Source organism: Atractosteus spatula, unplaced genomic scaffold, assembly GCF_055471065.1.
Source record: "Atractosteus spatula isolate fAtrSpa1 unplaced genomic scaffold, fAtrSpa1.hap1 Scaffold_211, whole genome shotgun sequence".
Taxonomy (NCBI): Eukaryota; Metazoa; Chordata; class Actinopteri; order Semionotiformes; family Lepisosteidae; genus Atractosteus; species Atractosteus spatula.
Window position 1 is genome coordinate 21,365 of NW_028296777.1, and position 21,013 is coordinate 42,377.

A 21,013-nucleotide genomic window follows, 5' to 3' on the forward strand; every position below is an offset into this window, starting at 1 on the left:
ACTGATTCGCCCACGTGATTTCATTAGGCAACGTACTGCCTCAGGAGTCTCAATGTCCTCATCAAAGGAGCCATCACCCAACTATTTCTAAATGTAAGAATATGGAAGCTGTGCGTACCTTATTTACCTCCTTTTTTGTAAGATGCAACTAGGTTACGTGCCCTGATGTTATACGTACTCTCGTGTGTATTGTACTGTATAACCGGTATCACTGTTGCAACAAAAATGTTTAAAAAATAAGTCAGTCATTCAAAATTACAATATTCTTTTATTTCTGAAGCCCTTTTACAACTGTCTTTGATACATTTAACTGTGCAAAGTCGGCGGCGATTTGACAATAACAGTCCACAGCGCAGAAGCCCCTTTTTGTTTCATAGCAACAGTCGCTATGTGAGCGCAGCTTGACCCGGAACTCGTCTTTGTGGGACGAGTAATCAGTTCCTGTTTTCTCGCTGTGTGTGCAAGCAAACTCAGAGTCGTGGCTGCAGCAGTTCTCGCCCTCATGCACAAATCGACCCTGTAGAAAAATGGCGAGTTGTGTGTTAATTCTGGAAACCGAACTTCACTCTTTCATGGAGGTTTTACTCAAGTCGATCGTGCATGAAGTGTCAGAGGTTTTCAGAAACAGGATGTCTGACTCCGAGAACGAGTTTCAAGACAAACTCCGAAGCGTCGGCTGGGTTCTGGTGCGACGGGCCGCGCTGAGAATCACGCAGTGTGTGGAGGACAGTGTCGGGGGTGAGATCGCACAGATGAAGAAGGAAAACGAGAGCCTGAAGTGCAGATAGCAGCTGTGGGAGAAGGAGCTGGGGGCAGGAGGAGATCGGGGACAGACAGATCGTGTTGGGTATACGCTTCACTGTGAAGTCACCACAGAAATAAAGGCAGAAATGGACACGGAACCGGAGCTGCCAGGTCAGTCCAGTGACGGGTATGAAGTCTATTTCTGTGTGTTTAAAAGGTGTCTTTATCTTCCTCACTGTCGTGAGTGTAGTGGCAAAGATCTGTGTGATGTAGCAGCTGAGTTCTTTTCTGCAAACTGAGCTGTAGGTGTCTGGTTAGGGAACTGAAAACAGTAACAGGGCTGAAAACACGTTCACACTTACATAGACTCATATCAGGGGTGTCAGACTCTGGTTAATGATGCTCCAGTTTAGGCGAGGCTGAAGTTGGCTTCTTAATCGCGTTTTTCGTTCCACCTTCAATGCCGCTGCTGTGGTGTTATGTCGCCTTTCGCCTGTAGATGGCGCTCCTCGATCAGTACTGATCCGGGTGGAATACTGTAGACGTCCTCGGTGAAAAGGAATATCCAAATAAATAGTGACTGTTTAAATTGTATTTATGTATGTATATTTATGTATATATTATGTATATTTCAGAAACTCGAACACCAATTTAAAAAACTCACAATAACACAAAACTTGCCCTGGGAAAAGGTGATTGCACTTTCTGCTTATTACTATGGGCCCTTCCCCCTGATTATAAAATCATCTCACAATTCTGACACCGAGGTGTGAGAGACAATGTTACAGATTGTCAAACTCCTGAGGCAGAAGAACATTTGCTGTACCATTTTTAAAGTACGACCCTCTGAACATGGCATGAGAGAACGCATTGAGGAAAAAAAGAGCGATTTCTGCTCTATTGCTATGGCCCATCTGCCCTGTCTTTCTTACACCCAGAGATGGCTCCACAGCTGAAACGTTGTGTTTTCTTTGTTCTCTTTTCAGCATGGAATAAACCTGTTACTTGTTCCTTTGTAGCCTACACGTGCTGACACATATTTTCTTTCTTCTCTTTTCAGCAGGGAATAAACCTTTACTTATTCCTTTGTAGCCTACACGTGCTGACACAGCTCCCCACCTGATATCTAACATTCCTATAATCTCAACTATGAATGTCCACTGTGGGCTTTTTTCCCCGATTATTTATTCTGGCATTGAAGCATATTATTTGTCATACCAAAGTGTTACAATCACTGGAAAAATACGTTTTTTTTCATTCAGAAAGTAAGACAATGACAAATCACTATGAATTGCAGTTAGGCTGTCCTGATCTAGATTTTCTATATAGTTTAACATGCCATGTTCAGAATGGCACACCAGTGAAGTGTCGTAATTACAAATGTACACGATGAGTGATTTTGTCTCTCTTACCTTAGCCAGCAGCCATACCACTCTGCAACTTACAGCTGGCAGCCCACTGAAACTCAGCAGGTGTGAGCCTGGTCAGTACCTGGATGGGAGACCTCCTGGGAAAAACTAAGGTTGCTGCTGGAAGAGCTGTCAGTGGAGCCAGCAGGGGGCGCTCACCCTGCTGTCCATGTGGGTCATAATGCCCCAGTATAGTGACGGGGACACTGTAATGTAAACAGGCGCCGTCCTTCGGATGAGACGTAAAACCAAGGTCCTGACTTTCTGTGGTCATTAAAAATCCCAGGGTGTTTCTCGAAAAGAGTAGGGGTTTCTCCCCACCTTTACCAATCATGGTCTCCTTATAATCCCCATCTATGAATTGGCTTCATCACTCTGCTCTCCTCCCCACTGATAGCTGATGTGTGGGGAGCGTTCTGGCTGCTGTCGCATCATCCAGGTGGGGCTGCACACTGGTGGTGGTGGAGGGGATCCCCATTACCTGTGAAGCGCTTTGAGTGGAGTGTCCAGAAAAGTGCAATATAAATCTAAGCAATTATTATCATTGTTTGTTCGCTACTTCACACTTTTTATAGATGTTCTCTTAACTGTTGTTCCTAGGGGCGTCACGGTGTTGCGGTAATTATTATTGTGCCTCACAGCACTCGGACCCTGGGTTCGATTTTGGAGCTGTCTGCATGGAGTGATATTACATGTCTGTAATCTGTTTGCATGCTCTCCCTGTATTCCTGTGAGTTTCCTCCCACAGCCAAAAAGACATTCTGATAGGTTAATTGGCTTCTGTGAAAACTGACCCATATAAGATACAATCACTTTATTGCCCATACACAATTTCTTGTATCAGGAATTTGTCTTTTCTCATACCCCACCTTGCTCTCCATGAGATACACATACAGGGAGAGAGAAGCTTGGGGTCAGAGTGCAGGGTCAGCCATTTATATGACGGCCTACAGCCCTATCTTTAATCTGTAATCTGTTTTTACCCCTGGGGTTCTGGTAGTTGGTATCGCAGTATCAGAACACTGACCAATAGATTGTTGAAAAACAGTTTCTTCCCCCAAGCAGTCCGCATCATACACAGCTCAGATTAGCACCTGCAAGTATTAGCACTTGCACTTTTAAGACTTTAAGGTACTGGACTGTTTGCATTATGTCCTGTCTTGGCTGTATTATAACGTCTATTGTGTAAATTTATCGTGCATGTCTGTCATTTGTGCCTATTTGTTTTTTCTCTAATGTTACTGCGTACAGCTGGACAAGTAAGCATTCCAATACACTCGTTGTATATGGCAAATAAAGAAATCTTGAATCTTGAAGTCTCTCTTACCCATCCAGCCTGTAATCTACACTACTACAGCCCCCAGTGTCTCTCTTACCCAGCCAGCCTGTAATCCACACTCCTACAGCCCCAGTGTCTCTCTTACCCAGCCAGCCTGTAATCTACACTCCTACAGCCCCCAATGTCTCTCCCCTGGCCAGCCTGTATTCAGAGAGAATCTGTGCTATATTTTTGCATACCAGGAGAAAATGTATGTTGTGTCTCAAGAGAGATTACACAGGCTGAACAAACTGGACAGCTCACGACAGTAGCTCATGAAGACATCCTTTCTTTCAGCAGCTGTTGTCTCCAGTTGAAATCCTACACAATTGTCCAGTTTCATAAGGATCCACTCACTTCAGTGGCCTGGTTGTAAAGTCATCAGGTGTCTTCTGCCAACTGATCTGGTGACTAATAAGGTCACTGGAACATTCTCCAAGGCATTCTGGGGGAATGTGGTCCAAATAAAAACTTCTTTTCACCCTGCAGGCTGTATGTTTGACATTTTGAAATTTCAGATTTGCAAGCCTCCTTTTTATATCATGTCATCATTTGTTTGATGCGTTTATATTGATGCTTACATTTGTTTCTAGTGCATTATACTGATTTTTTGGGCTATCACTTCCCTGTGGTTTGAGATTTAGGTGGGTTATTTTGTGGTGTGTGGTCTCTTCATTGTTTTCTGTCTTCCTTAGGAATAATTCTTATGCAAATAAAGTTTCCTTTTTTTTTAAATCTGAAGTTTTAATTTTGTTGCAGCTGATTTCTCGATTACTGTTAGACCTGCTTTGCTGGTTTCTGTGATTGAATATGCATGGAGTTTGAATAATTGGATGCAGTGTTGTAGTATTGACTCAACAATAGAAACCTTATTGTGTTCATTCACTATCATTTTACCTTAATCTTGGAATATAACAGCAAACATACTTATAATATCTGAAGGTAGGCAATTGTTAACATTTGTTCAATGTTATCTTGTTTTTTTTAATATGCAGGTACTTTATATTTGGTTTTGACCCTGACTCAAAGGTCTCATTCTTTTGTCCTATGTTTGCAGGGTCAGAGGTCAGTGCTCTCCCTGATGCTGGGGAGAGGGCTCCTCTTGGACAGCAGCCCAGTGAAGAGGAGAGGGGCTCCAGTCTGATGCAGGAGACAGAGCTCACTGCTGCAGGAGGGAAAGAGACACTCAGTGCGCAGCACACAGAGAGCGGACAGAGTGGTGAGGATCTGGACTCTGTGCCCAGGATGAAGACCGAGCCTGAGAGCGAGACACCTGGGCTCTCAGTATCTGATGACTTTGTAGAGAAATGTTTTAATCTGGACATGAAGAATGTTGCAAAGCAACATTTTAATGAACAGAAGTCTGTGTCTGCACAAGAGCTCAAAAAAGAGGAAATGGATGTTTTAAACCTTACAGAGCAGGACATGCGTCCCCAGTTGATTTATACTAAAGAACAGAGATGTGATGTTGATGGCGAAGAGGACATTACTGAGTTACAGCACGCAGAGAGGGGTCAGTACAGGGGGAACTTGCAAAGAGAGAAGCTGCAGAGGGTCAGGAAGAGTCAGCCCAGGCCTTCCACAAATGAAATGGAGAAACTATCACCACAGCACAGACAGCAACAGCATTTCTGTCCGTTAAACACTTCAGATAGCCACCAGAGGATCCCTACAGGAGTGAAACCAGTTAGGTTTTTAGCCAGTTAGGCAACTTAAAAATCCACCAGCGCACTCACACAGGAGAGAGACCGTTCAGCTGCAGTGAGTGTGGGAAGAGCTTTAGTTCGTCATGCACCTTAAAGAAGCACCAGCGCACTCACACAGGGGAAAGGCCGTTCAGCTGCAGTCAGTGTGGGAAAAGCTTTAGTAATTCAAGCCACTTAAAAACTCACCAACGCATTCACACAGGAGACAGACCATTCAGCTGCAGTCAGTGTGAAAGAGCTTTATTGAGTTAAGAAAATTAAAAAGGCATCAGCTGATTCACAGTGGAGAGAAGCCTTTCATCTGTAGCCAGTGCGGGAAGAGCTTTATTGATTTAACACGATTAAAAAGGCATCAGTTCACTCACACAGGAGACAGACCATTCAGCTGCAGTGAGTGTGGGAAGAGCTTCATGGATTTAACCCAATTAAAAAGGCATCAGCTCACACACACGGGAGAGAGACCGTTCATCTGCAGTGTGGAAAAAGTTTTAGTCAGGTAGGCACCTTAGAAAACCACCAGCGCACTCACACGGGAGAGAAACCATTCGGCTACAGTGAGTGTGGGAGGGGCTTTATTGATTTAACACAGTTAAAAAGGCATCAGCGCACTCACACAGGAGAGAAACCGTTCGGCTGCAATCAGTGCGGCAAGAGTTTTAGTCAATTAAGCAACTTAAAAACACATCAGCGCACTCACACAGGAGGGGAACGGTTCAGCTGCAGTCAGTGTGGGAAGAGCTTTATTGATTTGACACAATTAAGAGGGCATCAGCTCACTCACACAGGAGACAGACCGTTCAGCTGCAGTCAGTGTGGGAGGAGTTTTAGAATAGGGAGCCTAAAAAGACACCTACATGTCCACGAAGAACAGAAGCTGTTCAGCTGCCGTGTGGGAAGAGTGTATCAAGCGGTTTAAAAATCTATCAGTGCATGGATTGCACACAGAAGAATAGCTTAAAAACCCCAGGGAAACTATTCTTGCAACAGATGGGATGAGCAGCTACAGAAAAGGCTCAATTTGTACATGAATTTATTGATGTAACTTTTAAATCATGAAAGCCAGCTGTTCTAATCCAATGGGCAGTTGCTTTACCCTACAGTAAAGTATTACCGGTCGCCTGTAAAATGGGAAGATTTTAAAGCAATGATGCATTTGAGATTAGTTACTTTTCTGAATATCTGTTGCAACCTTGTATTCATTGACAGTTTTATGAGCCTTGTTGTAGAAATGTAAAAACTAAACCAAAGGTTTCCTCCTCCCGACTGAGTTCTTTGACCTATATGTGGAAGACTTCACCCTTTTTATGACAAAATAATTGTAATTTCAATAAGACGTTTCCTGATTCTACAACCTTCCTTTGAGATCAATACCATGGGTGTTATTTGAAACAGTTTTTACTATTTCTTTCAAATCAGTTTTTTAAATGGTAATTAGTAGTATCCCTGTGTTGGTCACCAGTTTTTGAGTCTTTCAACTGCAGACCTGCTCCCCAGTGTTCCTCCTACAGACTCGGACACCTTGAGTTGTTTTATTGAACAAGCTTTTATTAAGAAGCTAGCTCGAGAGTACAGGGACAGAGTTTTTTAAAAGTCTAAAAAGAATACTAAAAAACAAATTGTTTAATGTGCTTCACTTTTCTCAGGCTTCACCACAGGTAGCACAGTACAGTGCATCACATCTCACAGTTCAAAGCAAAGCAAAGCAAATGGTAAATTTCACTGTGTGCCGCAACAGACTAAATGTCATAGAAAATAATGATTGACAGCATTAAGATTATAGAAACGGGGGGAGCCAGTTTGGTATTTAGATCTAGTTTCTTGAGAAGATCCAGGGTATTGGCTTCAGCAACATGGTTGGGCAGCTTGCTCCCCACTCCAACCTCCCTCTGCGTAAAGAAGCGCCTGCTGATATGACTACAGGCTCACCCACTGTGTCTTGAAAGAAGACAGGTCTACTTCAACAGCCAGTGGCTGGGCAGACCAGGGCCATTTCCAAGACACGAGTCAAACCCAAAATTAAATTCCAAAAACTGAGTCTGGCAACATACATTCACATGCTTTCACGTTTTCACAATTAATCCAACATGGAATATCTAAGTTAAAAAAAAATGTTTTTCCCAGTATTTCGACTCACCACGCATAGGGGGGTTAAATACAGTAAATGGCACTGTTCTAACATATGGGTAAACAGGTATGCTCGTAACTGTATATTTCAACATTAAAACAGAATGCAGACTCTACAACATGAAGGTCCTGCTGTCAAAACATTCCTCTGGTCAGCCTACATGAAAGCCCAGAGCACAGTAGGTTACCTGGCTTTTTAACAGGAAGGAGTGAAGTGGTGCAGTGTATAGCACTGCTGCCTCTCAGCTCTGGGGCCCTGGGTTCAATTCTGGACCTGGGGTGCTGTCTGGGTGGAGGTTGCATGTTCCCATCCTATTCTCATGGGTTTCCTCCCACAGTCCAAAGGCATACTTGTAGGTTAATTGGCTTCTGGGAAAATTGGCCCTAGCAGTGAGTGTGTAGCCACAAGTGTGTATAAAGACCATTTCTGTCTCTTTGCTCATTAACTCCAACATTGCGTCCTTTTTTTTCCCCCCACTCTGCTCAGGCGCTGTGCCGTTTCCACAGTTTCCAGCATCCTGGTAAGATTACTGGGCGCGATCAGTGTTCTTCTTGTTGCTGTTTTTCCCAGGAGGCTGGAGAAGACTTCTGTCTGGCTGGTAACGGGATTCGCCGACATGAGACAAGTATAAAATAACAATCTGCTGTTCTCCTGAGAAAATTCATTATGAATGATGTCTCAATGACAGCATTTAAGCATTTAACACAAGTAATGTCAGCGATGATGTCAATAACTGTTTATAACACCCCCCCAGCAAAAACCCATGACAACAGCAGAACAAAAACCTTTCTAAATTTGTGTTATGGGGCCACTGTGGGACTGTAAAAAACAAAAGGTATAAAATACCTCAGAGGACATGAATATACCCTCAGGTACATGCCTAACAACGTCTTCCAAATTTGGACATGGAGGCACATCACAATAACCAGCACAATGGAGTAGGGCATAATAAATATAAAAATGAAGCAGTACTAATTCATCCACCTTCTATCAGGGAGACACTTCTTGCTGTTAAAGGCTGCATCAACCTGGAAACCATCTCAACACTGGAAAGTCAACGCTGGTGCTTTACTGGGCAGGCAGGAAGTGTTGAGATGCCAATTAAACAGCTTACACACAGTTGAGGAGGAGGAGGGAGGGAGCACCAGCACCTGATACAATCCCATGGAAGTATGAGTAAGAGCATGCAGACTCCAGACAAAAGGATGACAACAAAACAGGAGTGAACCAAGGGCAGTGTGCTGTCCTGTAGATAGATGACAAAATTGCCAATCAGTTTGTTGTTCTTAGTTCATGTTTTTCTGTTTTCTTACCTGGGTTCTTTACCTGGTTTTGGACTTTGGCCTGTTTCTCGTCTTCAACTTCTGGATTGTGTTCTTCATTCTTTTTTCTGGATTAATCTTTCTGGTTCTGGACTTAGATCAAGAATTGACTTTGGGTATCCCTCAATTATTTTCTTTTGGATTGTTTGTGACAGTAGAACCCGCATAAGGACTATTTCATGACTAACTGAGCTCAAGACCTGCCTTACAAAATAATACGGTGTGTGATCTCCTGTCCCAGCCTGAGGAACAGTGAGCCTGTCTCTCAATAATAATAATACTGTGTGATCTCCTGTCCCAGCCCGAGGAACAGTGAGCCTGTCTCTCAATAATAATAATGCAGTGTGTGATCTCCTGTCCCAGCCTGAGGAACAGTGAGCCTGTCTCTCAATAATAATAATAATACAGTGTGTGATCTCCTGTCCCAGCCTGAGGAACAGTGAGCCTCTCAATAATAATAATACTGTGTGTGATCTTCTGTCCCAGCCTGAGAAACTGACAGTTAGCCTGTCTCTCAATGACAATAATACAGTATGTTATCTCCTGTCCCAGCCTGAGGAACAGACAGTGAGCCTGTCTCCCAATAATAATAATAATAATAATAATAATAATAATAATACAGTGTGTAATCCCCTGTCCCAGCCTGAGGAACAGGCAGTGAGCCTGTCTCTCAATGACAGTAATACAGTGTGTGATCTCCTGTCCCAGCCTGAGGAACAGACAGTGAGCCTGTCTCTCAATGATAATAATACAGTGTGTGATCTCCTGGCTCAGCCTAAGGAACAGACAGTGAGCCTGTCTCCCAATAATAATAATAATAATAATAATAATACAGTATGTTATCTCCTGTCCCAGCCTGAGGAACAGTGAGCCTGTCTCTCAATAATAATAATACAATGTGTGATCACCTGTCCCAGCCTGAGGAACAGTGAGCCTGTCTCTCAATAATAATAATACTGTGTGTGATGTTCTGTCCCAGCCTGAGAAACTGACAGTTAGCCTGTCTCCCAATAATAATAATACAGTGTGTGATCTCCTGTCCCAGCCTGAGGAACAGTGAGCCTGTCTCTCAATAATAATAAAACTGTGTGTGATCTTCTGTCCCAGCCTGAGAAACTGACAGTTAGCCTGTCTATCAATAATAATAATACAGTATGTTATCTCCTGTCCCAGCCTGAGGAACAGGCAGTGAGCCTGTCTCTCAATAATAATAATACAGTGTGTGATCTCCTGTCCCAGCCTGAGGAACAGACAGTGAGCCTGTCTCTCACTAATAATACTACAGTGTGATCTCCTGTCCCAGCCTGAGGAACAGACAGTGAGCCTGTCTCTCAATAATAATAATAATACAGTGTGTGATCTCCTGTCTCAGCCTGAGGAACAGAGCCTCTAATAAATGCTGTACAATAAAAGTCCAACTAGTTTAATTGCCTTAGTCATTCAAATAAAGCTCTTTCAGGCTGAATTTGAGTAAGGAGAGGGTGGGAGTCTGAAGAAGGAGGAAAGAGGTAGAGATGGCCAGGAGTCCTCTGTCCCTTGCTCACCTGAAGGGCTGTCTCCATAAACAGAGCAACGGTCTATGTGTTGGTAAGCTGGCTCTGCAGACTGATACAGAGAGAGCGGTTAATATAGAGACTGACTGGACACTACAGTACATTAACACTGCACTGACAGAGGAGTTAATACAGACAACTACTGTACACTACAGTACATTAACACTGCACTGAGAGAGAGAGGGGTTAATACAGACAACTACTGGACACTACAGTACAATAAAACTGCACTGAGAGAGAGGGGGGTTAATACAGACAACTACTGGACACTACAGTACATTAACACTGCACTGAGAGAGGGGTTAATACAGACAACTACTGGACACTACAGTACATTAACACTGCACTGAGAGAGAGGGGTTAATACAGACAACTATTGGACACTACAGTACATTAACACTGCACTGAGAGAGAGAGGGGTTAATACAGACAACTACTGGACACTACAGTACATTAACACTGCACTGAGAGAGAGGGGTTAATACAGACAACTATTGGACACTACAGTACAATAACACTGCACTGAGAGAGGTTGAGGTTTTAAAAATACCTTTATTCCATTAAAAGACACAAAAACAACATCACCACAAACAACAGAATCCCACCCCCTCCCTCACACATCAAATAACACAAATGAAAAAAGTAAAAAAAACAAAAAAAGTCACAACATAAGAACTCCAATTTCCCAACGTCCACTGCCCACACCTCCTGAAACATGTCAGTCTGATGAATGAGCAGACTCCAGCTTCAGCCTGGACACCACGAACGCCCTGAACACGTATGCACTGAAAAAGGTGCCATGCCAAAAAATTGTTATAATATAAATTATACCTTCTTTCTGGAATCTGTTTTCTCTCTTAGCACTTTTGAAATGGAGCGAGCATCGTGGTGTGGCATGAGCACGATGGCCCTGCCTGTAGAGAGCATGGCAACGTGCTTGGGTGATACTTTTCCTTCTTCTTTGTGCTGCCATTCTGCACACTCCCGGGTTCCTGATTTCCCCTGCCGTACCTGCCCTCAGTTGTTGTCTTGCGGTGTGCCCCTCGGCCCAATATTTGTATTGTCGTCTCTTTTTCACCTCTCTCAAATCGTGTGGGGATCGGAAGGTGCGCTGGAGAATTTGGTTTTGGTTAGCTTGCCTACATCTGACACCCTCTTTGCCCACTGTTCCTGTTCAAGACTTTTCTTAGTGGTACTCAAGGGTACCATCAAAACCTTATCAGGGGGGCACTCTAAAGTTCTCTATACCAACCTTAGAGGAAAGTTCTCATCTTTCTAATAGACTCTGCTGGCCTCGGTTTCCTCATGTGGTGAAGGATTGTGTGCTTGACAGTTCCTAACCAGGTCTCAACATACTCTCTGGCTTTTGTTTGTGCGTCCTCCACCATTGATGTGCCTTCTTTGTGGTCTGAAGCATGTCTACCCAAGGTACCAGACAAAATCCTGCTCCACAGAGGTAGTCGTGCAGTGTAGTTTCCCCAACAGGAAATTGTGTCATCGAAGAAATGGGGGGTTTGTATTGTTACTTGATTCACAGTCATCATTTCTTTCACCTGATATGCTACCCTCATATGTAGCTTGAAACTCAGCAGCAAAATGAGAGTGGCTGAGTACGCTTCTCATTGTTGTGTGCTCTTCCTTGTCTGTAACTTTGACTTCTTTTTTCCTGCAATGGACGTTTTGGGATTACCCCTCCTGTTGCATCCAGGTGAAGGCTCACTTTTTCCTTCTTCCTTAGATGGGCAACTAGAATTCCCATAACCATTCCCAAACTTTGTGTTAAGATGGTCAGCAAATGGCTCAATTTGCAAAACCGGTAGATATTCAGGCCAAGGGACATGGTCTCTGTCGCACTATCTCTGTCTTTTGGGTCAAACTTAATTCTACTGTCGTATCACGGTGAAGGTGTGTACTGTTCCTGAACTCCGATGAGATGACTTGCAGGACATCTCGTATTAGTGTGTTGGATAAATTACCAGTTACAATTCCAGCTGTCAGAGATCTGATGTGTAATACACTCGGGTTGAGGCTGTATTGACTCATGAAAGGCACCCCCCCATCTCACTATATTGCCTGTCTAATGGTACAATATTTTAAAAAATCATAATGAAAAACATGTTTCACAAATCAAGGCATGACAGTGTAATGGAGAGCGGTGGCTCTGTGGCTAAGGATCTGCACCTGTGACTGGAAGGTTTCCGGTTTGAATCCTGTGGCTGGCAGAGGAATCCTACTCTGTTGGGGCCCTGAGCAAGGCTCTTAACCCTAACTGCTCCAGGGGTGCTGTACAATGGCTGACCCTGTGCTTTGACCCCAAGCTTCTCTCCCTGTCTGTGTCTCATGGAGAAAAGCTGGGGTATGCAAAAAGACAAATTCCTAATGCAAGAAATTGTATAGGGCTAATAAAGAAACATTAACACATTATTAAAGTTAGAGGGCCAGCCTGTGGTGTAAAATACTGTAGATGGTTACAGCATCATGAGTGTTATGGTTAAATGTACTGGCTCATGAAAAGCACTCCCCTATTTTAGTGTATTGCCTGTCAGTGCCGTATTAAAAAAATAATCAGTGAATTTGTTATTTCCGTCATCAAGGGTAAAGAACGTCTGTCCATCTTCTTCACAAGGCAAGATCTGGAAATGCTTTATTTTCTGATGATGGCACAATGTGAGAACAAATGCCTTTGGATTGCTCTGACTATCTCTCAGAAGGAATAACCCATCAACTTGCCCTTGTTGAATGATCATTTTATGGGACTTTTCCCGGGTGATTCGCCCATGAAACCACAGCTGTGTTTTGTGAATGACTGGGCTGACAGCTTAGTTGATATGAAGTATGTGAACATTTTCACAAATCGCACAAAAGAAAAATCTTTAAATTGTGTCCCGATTGAAGGCTTCATGTGGTTTCCTTGCAGAGGTATTGAAATCAGAATATTCAGGTCTTCCCAAATATTCAAAGTGGTGGCTTATGCAGATGACATCAGTGCCGGATCTCCTATTAGGCACAGCGCCTAGGGCCTATGAAATTTTTAGGGCCTACGAATGAGGGAAACACTAGTGACTAATGAAAAACGAAATCAGTAATCAATAATCAGATGCTGTCTAGCAGCTGTTCTAGAAACTAGAAGTATCAAAGTGATGGTCTCTCAACTCGCTCCATCAATCACGTGGTTTAGCATTAGAATAGTTTAAAGTGCTTCGTGTCAATCGGTGTCATTCAATTGGTGTCTGCCCCTCTTTTTGCACATTTCGGAGTGCAAGTGCCTAGGGCCTACGAACACCACAATCCAGCCCCGGATGACATAGTTGTGTTTGTCTGAGATAGCTGGGAAATTGCAGTCTTAAATTGTTGCCAGGATGTCTTTGAGAGGGTCAGCTGGGCAAGAGCACTGCTCTTCTGCTGAGGGACTGGGAAAGGACTAGATCTCCAGATATACCGGGGGGAAATCAAATGGAGAAAAGTTTTTTTTTATTTTTATTTGGGGGGTTTTAGCTTGGAACAGGAGGTGTGGCATTAGAGTACTGGGAGGGAACAGTTGATTAGGTGAGGGGCAGATGGCAGAATTGGAGAGGGTTGTTGTCGAAAATGTCTTACGGAGGCAGATTATCCTTATTATCGATAATCTGGTATCCTCAGTGCTGTGGCACAGGCTGGTGCGTGTTATTCTCCTGAATAATCTCCTGGTAGATTTCTTTTGGGACGGGTTGCACTGGGTGAAGCAGAGTGTGCTGTTCCTGCTGCCCAAGGAAGGTGGGCGAGACCTCATTGACATCGGCAGGAGAGCGGAGCTTTCCGACTGCAGTCAATGCAGAGACTGCTCTACTGCTTCTGACTAATTTCAGTCATCTTCTTTTTTCTTGCAAGCCAGGTTTTTTATCGGAATCTCTTACTCACGTCACACAATGGCAGTAAGGAAGGAACTTGCTTCAGGCATACTGGGTTTTTAGAGAAGCCTTTGATTCACAACTGTGCTCTGACCTGTCCAGTGATTTTCTATTTCAGTTTTTCAAGGAAGGGTGGTCACAAAAAGTGGTCAATAGCTGGAGGCAGACTGAAAGAAATGGACCACTGCCGATGATATGGCCTGCGGGCAGCTATGATAAGCATAAGCCCGCAGGTGTTCAGTCAGCTTTTCAAGGTAACACGAATGTGGAAGGCATCAAAAATAGTCTATATAGTAAAAAAAACATTCCAGCTAAAAGAAGCTTTCTGTCTTTTTGAAAGCACAACCAAATGTCAGCGTTGTTGCCGATTGCCCTCAGAAATTTGGAGTTTGTCATCAGTGGAGAGTTTTATTTTTCACATTTTAAGATTTGCACAGACTTTGTCTCAAGGTTCACCACATTGATGCTCTTGAGGATCGGCCTGATAGACCCTGGAGGGAGAGGCTAGGTGCAGGGGAGGATGGCAAGCCCAGCTGGAGTAGCCTGTACAAGCCACCACTGCAGAGGAGTTGGGGATTTGCCGTGGAGTGTTCTACACACTAGTGTTGGCATAAATTCTTTCTTGGGGACTATTCAGCGCGGAGTTGATGACAGGTGTCCTTTCTGTGGGTAGGGGTTCATTGTTTGTTGTACATCATTTCACAAGTTCTAGGCCGAAGCCTCTATTTGGTCTCCTCAAGGTCTCAAGGTCTCCTCAAGGAACAGAGTTCTCGGAGGTGCTGCTCATCTTTGGGGTGAAATACTCCAAGAGGTGGAAGTGTCTGCCAGCTAACTTTTTATTGGGTTCAATGTAGCTGGCTATAATTAAGAGGGAGAAAAACAAGCTGCAGGACACCTTGACATCGAATGTGAGGACTGTGTTCAGGGTGTTAGTTGCGTCAATGACTGGAAGAACTGACTGGAGATCCAAGGACATTCAGCCTTGTGGACAGCTAATTGATTCAAGGATCTTAACCAGCCAATTCTAGCACTGACCCCTGCTCTGCCTGTTTTCTTGGAGATAATCCTGGGCCCAATCGGTGCTCCATCAAGGGCTTGAACTCGGCAGCACAGCGAACCCGCCACCAAGGGAATTCCCTTATCGCTCCTCTGTTGTAGTGTCGAGAAGCTTCACCGTGTCCCCAGAGTGGATGAAAGTCTCTTGGTTTTGCCGTTTTCTGGACCCCTGGAGACAAGCTGGCAAAGTGTGGCACATGAGAGGGTGTAGGGAAGCAGCTGGATTGCTCAGCCGAGTCGCTTAGGGCTGCTGAGCAAGGTGGTTTCCCCGAAGCTGCAGGCAGACCTCCAGAACAAGCTCCTTCACTGGGCAGTGAACACACGACCCCTCCTGTTGGGTTCGGGTAAGGTCCAAAACAAACATCACTAAAACCAGAATAGCTTTCAGGTCATTCCCTAACAAAAGGCACCAACTTGTGTTTGCCACTCCCTTTTAAATTCAGCAAGCAGGCAGCTAATCCCTCATAGCTGAGATTGTTTAGACAGAAAATGAGCAGGCCATTTCCCCCCAAGGCATCTTGGGATGGGTAGTTCTCCACATCCCCAGTACAGAGAAAACTACACATTTTTAAAGAGACAGGGTCAAATAAGATAGAGACTTCTCAAACCTCTGTGCTCAAAGCACCCTCCCTTTATGACCCTGCCCCACATTTTGTCACACACTCCCACCCCTAGCTCAGACCTAATGGGGTGAGTGACTTGTGCCCAGAAACAATGTGCCCTGTAAAGTCCATCAGCATTGCCATGTTTACGGTCCACTCTGTGTTTCACCGTAAATTCATAACCTTGTAGGCTGAGAAACCATTGTGCTAACAGGCATTCTTTTCTTTATGGGAAGTGATCCATCACTAACACGAATTTCCTGCCAAACAAATAATATCTAAGGTTTCCCTCACCCACTTAAAGGCCAAAGATTCTTTTTACCACACTGACATCTTTGTTTTCATGGGGAGTAAAGCTATAAAGATTGGAGCGATTTGTGCGATAACCAAACTGGAGAGGATCAAGTCTTTTTGGAATGCTGGCTTTAATGTGTGGAATAAGTAGTTTTTCAAACCACTTCATTATGAATGGCGGTAGTCATTCAGGCATGTGGGTGCTGATTTTTTTGGTACTGGCACAATGGTGTTTGTCTTGAAGCAGCTAGGTACAGTAGCCTGGGCCAAGGACAGGTTGAAGATGTCAGTACAGACATCAGCTATCTGCCAGGCACATGTTCTGAGTACCAGGCAAGGGATACTGTCAGGTCCAGCAGCTTTTTGTGAGTTCACTCCACTTAGTGATTTCCAGAATCTAGCTTGGATAGTGTGGGGGGTGGGGTGGCAGGGGAGTCAGTGGTCCAGGTGGCTGGTTCAGGGTTTTAACAAAACAGGGTATTAACAAAAAAACATTGATCACAAATGTATTATACCTAATAATCTGTAGTAATCAAATGAAATTAAGAAAAGAAAACATAAAGCACTCTTCTGAGGATGCTGGACGCAAATCCAGACACATACTGACACCTAGGGCCAATTTTGCCAGAATCCCATTAAACCGCCAATATATCATCGGACCGATGGGTAGAAACCAGAGTATTGAAATACTACAGTTATTTGTAGTACCGATTTTCCAAATTTTCTTAAATACTGCACATGATGGGAATTATGCAGGTGGAGGTCTTTTTTTCTGTATTAATATGGATTTTAATTGGCTGCTATGAAAATTGGCTGTGGTGTGAATACGTGTGAGTACTGTGATGGACTGGTGTCACATGCAGGGTGTTACTCTGCTTTGCACCCTCTGCTTGCCATGATGGTTCCAGTTCCACCACAGCCTTGAATCGAGTGGAGGGGTAGATCAGTGTAGCCATCAACTTACATGTTCCTCTTCGCAATGCAATGCAAAGGAAGCCAGCTGCTGTGATGCAGTTTTGTGCTCTTTCACGGCAGTTATGACCAGTTTTTGCTCACTTGGTGAAACAACACTCTTCCTTTGCCTCCATTCCTTAACCTGTAATAGCAAGAAAATAAAATTAATATGCCAAACTGTAAGAATACCATCTATATATACAGGGTTAGTCAAAATTGTCAACAAGTATAAATGCCAGTTATTTTACTAAAGCTTTATGTTCTCCTCCACAGATGGCAAAGGATTGTAAGGTAACTGTTAGAAACCTTAATATTAATGATTTCATTTGAAACCTCTTTTGTCACAGTAACCCACGTAATTAATTTTTCATAAACGGTTCAAGTTAACAACAGCATTTTGACTAACCCTGTACATAAAATGTACTTTTCATGTTGTTTCATGTTTCATATTCTTGCCCACCCCTGGGTGCTGCAGGTGCCCCAGCTGGAGAAATGCCTGCTGGGAAAGCATCACAACAAGCCGCCCACTTGTGTGTGTGTCCTCCCCAGTATCCGCTGCACATCTTTCTTTGCAACACTCAGTGCCTTCCAGCAGTCTCTGGGACTTGGTTCAGGACTCTGCAGCTGTCTGTATCTGTGCACTAGGAGAGGGACAGAAGTGACAAAAACACTGGCCTTGTTTGAACAAGGAGCAGAAAAGTTCAATTAAAAAACAATCTTCACTCATTTCTCCTCCCCCACTTTTCATTGTTATAACAGCAATCACATTTCTGTGGTTAAGTACTAGATGTTTATTTTGTATGACCCCAAAGCATCAAATCTCTTCATGCAAGGGCCATTAGTATTCTGTGGAAGGTGAATCGCTCCCTCTAGCTGCCTTTGCTAGCACCTTTACGCTTTAAAAAAAAGAAAACCACAAAACACAAGCAGCTGTAGCAGCCGATTCCATAAACATCCAAGGATTATTAACGTTTGCAAGCTTGAAAGGTGCATTTCAATAAGCTGGGAGATGGTGCACGAACCAGCCTGGTCTGTCTTCCTCTCATCATAAGTGCTCTTTCCATCCCTTATCCATACTGCTTCTGTTCAAACGCAGGCAAACCGTTTCAGTAATGGTTTTGGCCAACTGCAATCTGGTCTTTGTACTTCTCGCGGGAAAGAGAGGTGTAGCAGACAGACCCTTTTTGTTTGCATTTAGCACCTACAGTTGGTGATGGAATACAAAGGGAAGGCCCATTCTACAATTAAACACCGGATGTAACAGACAAGACAAGAAACAAGACAAAAGTCAAGGACAAAGCCAGAGGGCGCTCCTACTCTGTCCTGTCCCTAGTTTCCTGTGCTTTGCTCTCCTTCCGGTGTCTCTCTCTCTGGGGCTATATATTTCCGTGTCTCTCATTCACCTTCGCTCAGCATTGACGATCGGATGTCCTGAGACCCACCGAGCACCAGGTCGCTGCTCCATCCGTGGCCTGAGGGCACAGGTTTCTATACGGCACTCCTGAACTCTTTGCACTGCTGAGCCTGGGCTAACTACCCGTTCTGCTGCTTTGCATAGGGTCTTTTTCCACTGTCCTGCTTCTCCACGGTTCGTCCCTTCCGACATCCGTGAAAGTGCGAGGCAAGGCGTTCCTAAGGAGCTACCAATACCAAGCAATGAGATGAGAACAGGAGAGGGTTTAAATGTGTCTGGATGTGGAGGGTGTGGTCACCAGTGAGCTGTCCTGATTGGTTAACGGGTCTGATCTGCGGCGTTTGCGGGGACTGCCCCCAGCTGCTGCTTGATTGGGGCGAGACTGTTAGTGTGAAGGTTACTGATGGCAGCGGGTGTGACACATGATCTGTCTCCACCTTAAAACTGGAATTAAATGGGAAAGTGATGTCTTTTACCTCCTGATTGTGTTACTTTTTCCATTGTCTCTTTGACACAAAAAGGTATATACACAACAGAGCTACTGAACCTTTCCTCTACTGGACAATGGTGTCAATCTCTTGCGGATGTATGGGGCAAAACAAAATTAGTCAGGAAAAAAAATAGTTCCTATAACTGGTAGCATTTTACTTGACACGATGTCCTATTGCCATTTGAAAAAAGGTACTTGCTTTTCAGATTATATTCAAGTTTTCTCCTTATTTTCTCGTTTTTTCTTCCCATAAAAATATTTCAGACTTTTGTTACCTGTGTATGTTGCTCTTCATCAAAAGGTTCATTTTCAGGGTCAGAGTATCTATAGTGATCGGGTTCACTGTCACTAATGTCCGGGGTTAATGAAGTGCTGGCCTCTGAATTCAATGGCTTCTCCACGGTTTTCGTAAAATGCAGTTTCACCTTGTAATTTGGAGAGAAGTTTTTGTTGGCGTTGTCTTTATTTGCTTTGTCCAAATCATTCTTTGTTAATGTCAGGATTAGATAACCCTTGTCGTTGTCTCCACGCTCTGTACTTTGAATTCCATTGAGTTCTTTGACTCCATTTTCAACCTTATTTTCTTCTGGTCCGGGTATGAAGAAAGTGTTGATCCAGAAGTGGAACATTTTATCCTTTTTCCTCATCTTGTTTTGTTTGTGGAAAATCTCCACTTTGATGCCACCACACGTTGGCAGAGGCTGTGGAAACTCAAAGAACATGTACTTGTGTTCTCGCCTCGTGTGCGCTGGGTTGGAGGTGTGGATCTTGACTTTGAGCTGATAAACCAACAAACTGGGGATTCCTCCACTGAACATTGGAATGGTCTCAAACACCATTTTGCGAAACAGCAACGCCACTGGTTTGTATTCCAGCTGGTTTTTCAACAGGTAGCGCCTCTGACTGGGAATTGTTACTCCTTTCTTGTCTCTGGTCCTCACTTCCCTGTAGAAGTCTGAATCAAACTGGCCCTGATTTTGCAAAGTAATGTGAAGTAAAATTCGTTTTCCTAATGATTAGTCATCAAATATATCACTTTGTAACTTTCACCGTTCTAATCTTTTTCAACCATTTTCTCAAAGCTGTTTATAAGACTTGTTTTTAATATTCACAAAAAACTTATCCATTTCAGTAAAAGAAAACAGTCCTCAACTGGATTCACACAGATCAATCTCACTTCTATCTTGATTTCAGGTTGGTAAGCATTATGTATATTATCATATTAACCTGATTGTGTTTTCAGATTGCAGTGATTATCACTAGATCCCAAGACCTGTTTATATCTTCCCTTGGTGTTTCAGTCAATCTAATGTAGAGGATATAAGGTGTAGGCCTTGCAGTCGAAAGAGCTTACAGCAGGTTCTATTTAGTCACATGTTAATGATTGACTGGAGGTTCAAGCAGCCATCCTTGACACATTCAATCCACAGGTCCTATGAGTGAGCCTCACTTTCCCACCTCTTCTTAAACAAGCTTTTACTTCAACATTTTCCATGTGAAATTACTGGCTCTGCACCTTTCAGCTCTCCTGATGTCAACAACCCTCCCTGGAACTTCAAACACTTGCAGCCACTTCATTTCCCCTGTCCTTCCCCTTCTTTCTTCATCTAACCTTATTTGCTCTGCTGTCTCCCTTTCCTTCTCTCAGTTTCTAGTTGAGCACCGATCCCACGGCACCTACAGCCCCAGACTATATTTGCTGTTTCACCTTTCCCCATCCCTCCTGTCCCCAAGCCCCACACAGCTTGGTGATGGGATGCAATGGTCCAGACTGTCTTGTTCTTGGTCCTCGCTATTCCTAGTGCCCACATCCTGGTCCCAGCCCTGCCTGCTACAGTGACGTGTTCCCCTATGTTAGCATAGATAACTAAGTAGAAATGTAGGTATTGTGGTAATGATGACCCATTGTTCATTTTTAAAATTGGCACATTATTTTGTTCTTCCTGTCTTTTCCCATGGCAAGGCCCTTAACCCCACCTGCTCCAGGGGCGCCGTATAAATGGGGTCTGACCCCAAGCGACTCTCCCTGTCTGTGTGTCTCATGGAGAGCAAGCTGGGGTATGCCAAAAGACAAATTCCTAATGCAAGAAATTGTATATGGCCAATAAAGTGATCTTATCTTATCTGAGTCCTACTTGA

At 43.8% G+C, this 21,013-nt stretch overlaps 1 protein-coding gene and 1 pseudogene across 3 annotated transcripts; one reads left to right on the plus strand and one right to left on the minus strand.

The window, feature by feature from the left end:
• The first annotated feature begins 432 nt into the window (after nt 1–432).
• On the plus strand, nt 433–9,097 carry LOC148808445 (uncharacterized). Of its 2 annotated transcripts, XM_088909411.1 has the most exons (3): nt 433–915; nt 4,529–4,690; nt 7,789–9,097. In XM_088909411.1, exons 1-3 carry the CDS (start codon nt 891–893, stop codon nt 7,824–7,826), a joined length of 225 nt encoding a protein of 74 aa, XP_088765537.1. In that variant the 5' UTR covers nt 433–890; the 3' UTR covers nt 7,827–9,097. The 2 variants fall into 2 exon arrangements, with proteins under 2 accessions (XP_088765537.1, XP_088765536.1); XM_088909410.1 differs by lacking the exon at nt 7,789–9,097 and having other exon boundaries at nt 4,529–6,424.
• A 5,067-nt stretch (nt 9,098–14,164) lies between these two features.
• Nucleotides 14,165–20,685, minus strand: LOC148808446 (phosphatidylinositol 3,4,5-trisphosphate 3-phosphatase and dual-specificity protein phosphatase PTEN pseudogene; annotated as a pseudogene). The gene is made up of 2 exons (XR_016088180.1): nt 20,583–20,685; nt 14,165–19,883 (listed from the first exon to the last, which is right to left on the minus strand). The product of XR_016088180.1 is annotated as a phosphatidylinositol 3,4,5-trisphosphate 3-phosphatase and dual-specificity protein phosphatase PTEN pseudogene (transcript).
• Nucleotides 20,686–21,013: the final 328 nt, after the last annotated feature.